The sequence below is a fragment of the Chaetura pelagica genome, unplaced genomic scaffold (assembly GCF_000747805.2).
Source record: "Chaetura pelagica isolate M959 unplaced genomic scaffold, ChaPel_1.0 scaffold401, whole genome shotgun sequence".
NCBI classification, from domain to species: Eukaryota; Metazoa; Chordata; class Aves; order Apodiformes; family Apodidae; genus Chaetura; species Chaetura pelagica.
Window position 1 is genome coordinate 1,544,484 of NW_009952259.1, and position 10,938 is coordinate 1,555,421.

The 10,938-nt window shown below is 41.9% G+C and overlaps 1 protein-coding gene across 1 annotated transcript in view; it reads right to left on the minus strand.

Moving 5' to 3' along the window:
* Positions 1-806: 806 nt before the first annotated feature.
* The window catches only part of SHANK2 (SH3 and multiple ankyrin repeat domains 2), a 298,236-nt gene continuing 288,104 nt past the window's right edge, over positions 807-10,938 (minus strand). Inside the window, exon 23 of the mRNA XM_010007431.1 lies at positions 807-1,567. Coding sequence (XP_010005733.1) covers positions 994-1,567 — 574 coding nt within the window. The 3' untranslated portion in view covers positions 807-993. The remainder of the gene's footprint in view (positions 1,568-10,938) is intronic.

The following is a 10,938-nucleotide window of genomic DNA, read 5'->3' on the forward strand; positions in this document are numbered from 1 at the left end:
TTCCCCTTCCCTTTCCCTTCTCTCTTGGCCTGCTACTTAAAATAACTAAGCACTTACCACTCACTGAATTAAACAGCATCTCTCAGGGTTCAGCCCACTCGAGTATCTGACTGTGAAGTCCAAAAAGGTGAGTCTGGACACAGCCTTAAGCTTTTACTGGCTTGTGGAGTTCATATTGCGACTGAGCAGTAGTTTAGCTGGTTGAAAACTGGGGGTCTCAGGTTCAAACTAGCTTCATCTTGTTGTACCTCTAAGAGTGCACATTTCTCCTCGGGTTTTATGCAACATCTGCATCGTCTTACAGGTCAAGCCAATGGAGCATGTATTGAACTTGTTCTGCCACCTTGGAAGAGTGCTAAGTATAACTGCAGAAATAAAGAAATACCAGGTAAAACAGAGCAAGGTTACCTTTGGACTAATTCCAGCAGAACAACCAGCTTCACTGCCAACAAATCAAAGAGCTAGACTAGTAAAAAAAACAGTCATATGAACTCCTGTACCCATCTTAACATCCTGCCCCTGCTACTAGTAAAAGTGGCTTGGAAGGGTAAGGAAGCAATCACCTGTCTTCTTAAAATGAACTAAGGGCTGGGGAAGGAAGCCTGCCTGGAGACTTCATGCCAAGAAGAGAAAAATAGAGCTTTTCAAGAAAGAAATTAAATGCTTGCAATTTTAAATTGAAAGAAAAGTGGTTTGTAACGGCTCCGGCAGAAGGGCATTATCAAGAGGTATTTTTGAAGTTAACAATTTTCTCTCTCTCTCTCAGATCTCCCCACAACTTTGAAATAAAATGGCCCCACTCGTGTAACAGGTTTGGATTTACGTTTGGGCATGTAGCATCCAGTCTGCATTACCTGAGTACCAGGAACTCAACTGTTTTCCCCCTCCCCCCCAAATTTGCTGGCACTCGCAGACAGACAAGGCATTTGGGGTATTTCAGTACCAGCCCATCTCTAGTTATCAACAGAAGTTTGTGAGGCAAAATAGCTATTCTTATCTGTCCAGCAGCTGCTTCAAAGCTCTTTCTATGTTCATTCTGTGCCCAACTCTAGTCACTCCAAGGTCTATCAGATCTTCCTTTTGTAGATTTGGTAAATGAGTGCCATCTATTTCATTGTCCATAAATGTTTCTTTGTGTTCACCTAAGTTTAGACTTTCCAACCAATCTGCCACATCTGGTTTAGTCCACAGGTGGACAGGCTTAGTTGTAAAAGGCTTATTTGAGATTGGCTGTTGCAATATGGAGGGAGAGGGAGACCTGCTGCGCCCTGTGGTCAAGCCAAATAAGTCCCCAGAAGGGGGCTGGCTGGGTAGGCTAAATACATCGGACAAAGTCGGTGAAGGAGATGAAGCTGAAGCAGAAGCACTCAGAGGAGCAGGCATGATGTCTTTATTAATCTCTGTTGGTGAAACCACAGGGCTTGGAGCATGTCTTGCTCCTGAGGTCCTACTGTCATAGTCTGGGGACCTGCTCTGCAGTGTGATCGGTTGGCTGGTTCCAGGTCGGACAGTAAAAGTGATTGTTGTACTTCGTGTACCTGAGACAGTGCTCATGACTTCCGTGCTCCTGCAATTGCAAACAGACATGGGAAGTTAGAGACAGCAGCCACCAGCTGAAAGCTCCTCCACATCAACACAGGTTTGGAATGCTTGAATATCTTCATTATTTATTTTTTTTAAAATGAGCAATAATCAGGTTAAAAGTACTAAGGTGGCATCATTACATCTGTCCCATAGGACAGTCTTCAATGGTAAGCCATAGTTAAAAACTAAACCTTTGCTTGTGAGCAGTTCAGAAAAGCACCTTCCAGAGCACATTTTTCCTTTTCAAGGCCACACCAAATTAGCTCGTGGTTAAATGTGAAACACCCAGTGGAAGAAGCACCGAGGCACTCTGTGTCCCCCATGGAATGCAATGAGGAGTTGATCTTCCCTTCATTGTAGGAAGGGATGAGATCCTTAATTTCAGTTTTAACTCCTAGTTTCACACAGTGTTAGATAACATAGCTGATAATAATAGTTATGGAAAATACTGGAAGCATATTATTAACTCAGATTTTGGATCTTGGTGCATCAACTCCATGAATTCCAGGGTATGTTTGTATTCCCACTCATTCACACAACATGCTCCACAAGTTCCTCTTATTTCCCTTGTCATTCAGCTTGAAAAGTGAAACAGTCCTTCTGAGGTTCATAAAAGGACTTCTGTGGCCATCTCCTTCTACACAGAAATCCAATTTCACTACAAAACTCAAGGAGACAAAACCGTTGTTAATGTGCATGCCCAGAGGTGAGGTGGTTGTGGTTAAGTCACCAGCACCTCTCTCTTTCTAAAGGAAATTTTGGATTCCAAACTAAGCAGGCATGAAACTTGCCAGGAGGGTAGATCAGGTGCTGAGAGGGTGGCTGAAGGGGCAGATGAGTCTGCTTTTACCTGTTGGCTACAGAACAAATTTAGAAACAGAAGATGCAGGTTCAGGTCTGCTCATGTCATAAGATGCTTAACTCTACAGCCCCTCCTTCTCTTGATAAAACTGTGCCAGTCACTGTGCATGGTCCAGGACCTTCCACTGAACCCTTGGGTGCCTGAAGCTGCAGAGTTTTTCACTTTTACAATACCCTGCCAACTAGAAAAACCTTCAGACAACTAATTTCAGGCACTTCCAGAGCAAAGGAAGGATTTGTTTACTCTTGAAGGGATGCTACAGACTCCAGAGAATGATCTGGAGGAGGCTGTAGATTTCTAACCCAGACCCTGACTGCAGCCCTCTGGGTGCCCCCAGGATGGACCCATCAGGGCTGGGCAGAACTGAAGATGACTTGGTTGCAGGATGTCAGATACAAATGCTTTCCATAACATTGCAGATTCATCACTGTGCAAAAAAGATCTTACAGAGCCAGAGAACGAGGGTGGTTCTGGGGCCCCCCTATTTCAAGTGCTTCCCAAGGCACTGCTTAAAGATTTTATGTTAACTGCCACCAAATGAAGTGCCCAAAATTACGCACACGGCAGGGCTTCAACCCCCAGATCTGTTATTTTTGAGGTATGTCCCTCCCCACTAAATCTGCTTTACAAATGAGAGGCCCTCTCCTGCTCTGCTGCCCCAGGTGATCCTGATGGCTTTGCTCCTCCCTGCAGAACACTGTGGCTGCTGGGAAGGAGGAGGAGGGTGGGACTCTCCTGGCTCACTGGATCTGCTCCCCTTTGGAATGAATTGTGAACGGCCATGGAATGGTTCCATTTTTAAACAAAAAGATGGTGGCAGCAGCATTTCCTCATCATCTCCCCTAACCTGCTCCCCCTGTGCAATGCTCACCCATTACCAAAAGGGAAAGCTGCAGGCCGCTAACGTGAGGCAATGACAAGGGCTACCAATCCCTTTCTCTCCTATGAACCTTCCTGCAGTCCTGGCAGTATCAAACTGGAGACCTTCTGCAGGGTTTGCTGCTGGGACCCCCTTAGCTTCATTCTCCTCACACCACGACCAGGGCTCCAGCACAGAATTGCCAAAGCTGGCCATCAGGAACCTACAACACTGCTGCACTGAGACCCAGAGCACACACCTGTGCCACAGCAAGTGTCATCCAAGTACAGCTCCAGAACCTGCTATTAAAAAAGCACTAAGAATAACAGTCTGGGGCAGGTCCATGTTATTCACATGAGCAACCCCACTGATTTTCCACAAGTTGTTTCTTGGACTTCAATGGGAACAGGGGGATCTTATTGCGAGTCAAAAGATTGGTACTTCACCTCAGACACAGTAGGACCAATACTTTTAGCTCTTACATCTGTAATTTAACAAAGAATGAAACAGGGGATAGGTTTTGAGTGTTTCCTGTGATTTGTTTGAAGATTAATGGCGTTCATTGTCTTACAGACTGGGGCTAAGCATTCTTACAGGTAAAAAGTCTATGGCAAGAAACTATTCAATTCAACTAACCAAGGGGAGCAAGTTATTTCTACCTACTTCAACTTAGCATTGGGAGTCTCACACACTTTAATTTTAAATCAACAAAAGATCTGCTTGCAAAAAGGTTGGGGTAGTGCTGCCCCAGTGAATGTGAGAAGGGCAGGATGAGTTTTGTATCAACTTGGAAATGTCTCCCTGTCTCTTTACCTGCAAGTACCATTTACTTAACTTTCTTGTCTTGCAAATACTATAAATTGTAGTTTTGTATTCCCCCCCATTATGGGTGGGTGGGAATATCAAATGGATGACAATAATCTATCTTCTATTATCCTAAATGCTGAAAGATCTCTTCTGCTACCTGGCTGACAACTCCAGGCTCAGTGTTCTCCTTCTGCTTTGCAACTCACTTTTGCTGCATCTTCTCTGTGTTGTTCCTTTCACAGACACTCTGCCCACCCGTGTTCAGGAAACCCTTGTCACTGTTCCTTTAAAGAAGGCACATTAAGCCACTGAAACAAAACCTCCACCGGTAAACTGTGTGCTCCTACTGTCACTATTCCTTAGCCCAGCACAACCTGACCTCTCCAGAGCCACGGGCAGTGATACTGGGTAAGCAAAGCAACACAGGCAACGTTGGGCTTTGCTTTCTGTCAGCATGGATCAAAGTCAGGGCTTCACCTGGCTGCAAGCAATAGTAAGAGATCTTGCTTTTTTCAAGCCATAGGTTCAGGACTACTGACTATTAAAATATACCTCTGGAACAATTATATATATATATGTTTTAAATTTTAGCTGATTTATGAGGTTTCAATACCAGCTCAGTTTAAAGCTGCATTAGTAGTGAAGCTTTTATAAATCTTACCCTTTTATGGGAAAGCTCAGAGCTCTTGGTTAATATTAACAGACTTAATCCTACAGCAACTCACCTTCTTCAAGAAAGTTATTAGTTCTACTGCACACTTGGGAACACAGAGAAGTGTGTTATGGAGACAAAACACCCACGCATATTTGTGTAACTCCTGTGCATCCTAAATTATAACTGATGACATCTCCAATACAATCTGGAATGCAGATACAGTCTTGAAGCCATCAGCTGTCTTGCATTTGATGGTATCCTGGTCAATAAGGAGCAAGCACATTCCAGCTGGAGAGCAGGCCTGTTTCTGGTGTGTTGGGGGATTTCCAGATTTTAATAAGAGCAATTTCTTATGCCTTATTTGATCATCTGTTCTACTAAACATATTAAATCCATATTAAACCTGCTTAAACCCAAATTTCATTTTTAAAAGGTGAAAAGTCTGATAATTATTTTAAATAAAATTTGCTCTATTAGAACCAGCATATGGTAGTAATTTATAACCATTTGCTGCTGTAAGACACCACTGATTGCCATGCCCATTATGTTGCCTCACATTAAAATCACAATACATAATTCCTGTGCCACTACAATGTGGCCTCCAAGTAAAAAAAGCCACCAACACAGCTTGCAGGCAAGGAATTATTTTAAATTTTAGATTAGATGTGCAGGATTCAAATTTACTGTTAGTATCAGAAGCAAATCAGAGGAAAATGTCACCCTGCAACAGCTCCTAGGAGCTTCTCATGTAAAACACAAAAACCATATTCCACAGCAGCTGTTTTATCCTGCAAGGTGACAAAAAACTTGCTTCTCCTGACAAAGATCTTCCATTGTGACAGGGAAGAAAATCTTAACAACCAAGAGAACCAATGAGTGAAACGAGTCCTGCAAGGAGGTACTGGGAGAAATTAACTTTTTACAGATTTTTGAGAACACACAAAGCCAAAACTTTGCCTTCATCTCTTATAATGTTTTTCCTTGCTCTTTGGATTGTCAAAGACAAATTTTATGGTAGGAAAGTAAGACAATAATTGTCTGTTTTGGGGGAAGATTAAGAACAAGGATGTGATGACTGGCAGGATAGAGCACGTCTTGTAACAGTGTTATTTTAGTGAGAAGAATTGAGAAATGCTAAGTAACACTGTTGAGCTGGAATGAAGAATAATCTTTGAGGTCTGGGGGAGTCCGTTCAAGAGCAAGAGTTGCCATGCAAATAGAACAAGCATCTGGAAATGGGCTGTAAGGGAATGGTGCTGGTGAGGGGCAGAGGATCAGAAGTTGGCCTCAGCCCTCTCTCCTCAGGGAGCTGCAGGGAAAAGGGCCAGGGGAAGCTGGGAAGAGAAAGGGAAATCCCAAAGCTTCCAAGGACAACAGTGATGACTGTAACAGATCTGGAATATTTCAAGGGTTAGTTTGTCTGTACTTTGGACTTCACACTGGTGTGTAAAAATGCACTAGTTATCCCTGCCCACCCTAAAACACCCTCAAAAAATCCAGCAGAACCTGGGTATATCTGAAAAATCATACCCCTTATTCAGGTTCTCAGATATAAGTTCAGGAATCTGCTCTTACATGCTCATGTTATGAAAACATTTGCTGAATATTTCTCTGATGAAAGTGGCTTCTATTTCAGCATGAGATGACATCCCATTTCTGGTTTTAGAATGGCTACCATTTCTGGATTAGGGTGATCTAATCCACATTGCACTTTGTGACAAAGTCAACACCAAAATCACTAAAATGCAATAACAGTGAGCAAGCATTAAAAAGAAGCAGAATGTACAACATAGAATACTCTATGCTTTGTGGTTGTCACTTACTTCATGGCACTTCAGCATGACCCTCTTCAGACAACAGCAGGCATGAGAGCAAATAAAAATGACAAAATGGAATGACTGAAACACTGCAGATATTACTGACGAAGCAAGCAATCCTGTGGAATTGGCTGACAAACAGTTAACAAAGTGAAATGAATCTAATGGGAAGAAAACTGAAAAATCAACCCTTGATTATTATCCCACAAGATACGACTTTCATCATCTGTGAAAACCAGACACATTTTGTCATAAACCAAACGTAGGATCAGGACTTGCTACTAAATTCAGTTCCATGCAGGACTCACTATTAAATTCAGCTCTGCCTTACCCGTTTGTGAAATAGAAAAAGGAACTTTTCCAGCCAGTCACAAAAAAAAAATAAAAATCAGAGATGGGCAAAGCCCCATAGTCACAGGGAGTTTCCACTTCAAAAATTGCTATGCCAACACAGTACAGGTTGTTTTCTCTAGAGAACTCAATCCTGCATGCTAAAGCATCCTCTGTAACTCCCACACTTAAAATGAGTGTTTCCCAGCACCAGGAGTGATGCCCAACCTGCCCCAGAGCCCTTGAGGACATTGTCCAAACCCAGCAGGAGAAACAAAAGCCCCATCTGAAGTAGAAATGTTCTCCTGATGGCAAATCTAAGGTTCATTTCGATATGGTGATGGCAGAGAGCAGCAGCAGTTGCTCTTCATTATTCCTTATTAGTACACAGCGTGGTGGTGGCAGGATGCTGTTTGCTCTGGGGGCTGTGTTTTTTCTCCCCTTTCTCTGGGTCTATTCTGTGTTAATAACGCTGACATTATTCAGTTGATCTCTCAGGCTTGCACTTGATCATTACGTTGCTAAGCGACCGCTGGGTTCGCGGACAGAGCGCGCACGCCTCCCTGAACCTGCTCAAAACCCCTGCATTAGTCTTCTCCCCATTTCTTTTAGCAGCTCCCTATAAAAGTAGCCTCTCCAGTGAATTTATAGTACTGCTGTATTTATAGCACCCTGGGTGATGCTGCTGTTCCACCTCCCATCCTTCCCACTCCGCTCGCTGACAGCACCGCATCACCTGCTCAAGCCTCCGGGCTCCCCAGGGCTAGGCATTCCCATCCCTGTAGCTCTGCATATCCAAATCTGGAAATGGGAATTGTGACCAGAGCTCAGTTCTCTTTGGGTCAAATGGGGCCCTCGTAGGCAAACACCCTCAACCTTTCCTGTAGGGAAGGGTGGGTAAGATTGGAGGAAGCAATGATCGTGTGTTGTGGCCTGACCAGGTGGACAGACCAGATAAAAACCTCTATCTTAAATTCCTAACATTTCTTTGATAGCCAGAATCAGGAGTGGGATTATCTCTGGTCCAGAACCTCCTGATCAAACCCCTTATGCTTTAATTAGTACGAAGAAATCAAGAGTCTCCTTTTGCTTCTTCCTCTTTTTCCTCCCCTTCCCAGTCTCCCTTTTCCTACCCCATGCTCGGTCACCACTGAGGAGCAGCAGGTGTTTTCCAGCCAAACACTTCCATTTAAAAATCTTCAAAGTTGGTGCTTCCATAAGAATCATGGAAACCTATCAATACACCATGTAAAATTATTGCTAAACCAAGGTGCAGAGAAAAAAAAGCAAGTCTAAGGCCATTTTTTAAGGTAAAAATTGAGACAAATGCTGCTTCATACTGTAGAACAATCTCTTCCTAATCCTCATTTATCAAAAACACAGAAAGAAGATATTTTTATGTGTTTCTGTAGCAAGTCATTACTCAGCCATCTATAGTTTACTTCATCTCTATGCTACACTAACAGGGCAATTGCCACTGGCTGTGCAGAAGTTACCCCTAGTGATATTTAGGATTGCTACCTGGGCTATAACTTCATATATATCCTGAGGAGCAAATATGTATTTTTAATTTCCTCAGGCTGCCAGTGCTGTGAACATAACCAAAGTGAGCCTGTGAACAATGTTGCAATTTCTAACACTTCCCAATACTTCTCTGTGGCTGAAAGATACGAACAGGCATACTCATTTTCTATCACTTTTCCTTGAGCAGAGCTAACGAGTTGTTCTTTAATTTAGCAGAAACCCAGATTTCCATGAGCTAAGCTTCCTTGCTCCCTGTCTCACAGAACAGGGTGACAAGCTCTACAACTGGCTGTCCTCAGCTTTACAGTATTAAGAAAAAAAAATAATAATAAAGAAACAAAGAATTTTATCTTTCAAATGTAAATATTAGCTTTAAGACATGGAATTTTGGCAACATGGTATTCCTGGATCATAATATTTGATGGCTTCGTAAAAAAATTGTGTCAGTAGAAAAGCTGTAGTTTATATAACTTTTTTAAAAAATAAAGCAGGAGTAAAAGCATTAAACAATTGCCTTTGTCTGGGAAGGATTTACTGTGTATCCAAGCAGGCACCTTTGAGAACAGAATTGAAATGCAGTGCAGACAGTTCAGGGCATAAACATCCATAGCACAACAAAAATACATCACAGCATTTTCTCCACTGTGGTAAATCTTGCTCTTAGACTTTTGCTCCCTCTTTCACACTCTTTGTCAAGCTCTGAAATCAATCCCCTCTCATCCACCCCCTGAATGTGAAGCTGGTCAAGCTCAGACAGAGGGGAAGGTGCAAGAACTGCCCCAGGGGCAGTGAGGAACTGGGCACAGGCACAGCCAGGCAGACACCACCCAACAAACCACCACGGTTTTACAAGTTGAATTTGGAATCAACCAGGGAAATTCTCTGTTTACACCTCTCATCTCTCTATCTGACTGTGGTTGAGATTAAAAGGAATCACCTGCAGGACCTTTTAAAAGATACTTTTAATATCAGTAGATAGCTGGGTCTCTTCTTCTGCCTCTGATTTGTTCCTGAGCTTAAAAAAATAAATCCTGAGTCACTTTTTCTGATAATTTTTAGCATCTTCAATTCACCTAATATTCTGGGGCTCAATTAAAAAATAATGTGATCACATGAGTTTTGAAAAACAGAAGGAAACAAAACACAGCCCTCTTACCCACTGGGAATTCTGTAGAAGTGTCATCTTCTTCCACAGCTGAATGGCAGCCAAGAGTTTTGCTGCTCTATGCTACAGTCACCTTTTCTGATTTACTACCTCATAAGTCTTCCTGGTATTGTTACATCCCAAGATCCTCTATAGTTTGCAAAGGTGTCCATTTGGGTTTACTTTTCAGGAAAAAAAGCAGGATTTCAGCCACACTGAAATACTGCTTTGCATGGTTTTGTTTCCAAATTGAGCCTCTGTATTCCACGATGAAGACTGTAATTTGCCAAAGCTGAGTTATAAGAATTAAAAAAGCTAAAAGACAGAAAAGCAACAGAACTTTCTAACACTGTTCAAGTCAAATCTCTACTATGTAACATATAAGGGACTACTCTTGCTTTTCATTTCTCCTAAGAAGTGTTACAGTAGTTTTTCAGATTTTTTTCCCCAGCTTTTATAACTGTTTAAATATCTTTCCACAAAAAAAAAAAAAGTCTCTTTCCTTGCTTCTACTTTTCATTTTCCTTTCTGAAATGCATTTGTACTGTACACTGTAGGTGCCAGGCTCATTTATTTTCTAATAAAACAGGGATGCTAAAGATCTTTACTGTCACCTGGAAATCACTATCACTCTAAATATAGAATATGATAAGCAATACTATACATATGAATCTAGAGGCAACACGTTCATATGGCTTAGCAAGAAAGACAGTCAAGATCTAGCAAAAATAGTATTCTTGAAGACATAAGAAAAATAATATGAAATTAAACTGTCAGAATCATCTGTAAGACAAGACTTATGTAAATTCAAGCTCAGTGCTCAAGCACTGATTTAATGCTTGCCTGAGGTATTCTCAAATCACAGGGCTCAGCTGCTGTGCTAACTTTGTTTAAAGACTGTCTTCATCAGACAGCCAGTGTATATTGCTTTTCTTCTATAGTTTTCACTAGGGTTTTTGGGGTGGGTTGTTTTTTTTGTGTGTAGGAAGGCTTTTCTTGTACCGACAACTCAGTTACTGCTCCGTTTAGTTAAATGCCACTGGCAGGAATTTCAGAATTTCAGTGTTTTTCTTCCATCTCTTCATTCTAAAAATCTGTATAACCTCCATGCCTCCCTGCCACCAGCTTACAGGAATTAATGTAACTACCTGGCTCTGAGCCTTTTGATCACACTGCTCTCTGAATGATCATTTGCAATCAACAGAGTCACCCTTCCCCTGAAACTGAATTATCTTTATGCATGCAAAGAACAGTAGCTTTTTGAAGGCTGTTCTAGTTTAGACTAATTCCAATAAAATTTACTTAAATGGTATATTTTAAAAAAACACAACAAAACACAAAACCAAAACCAAACTC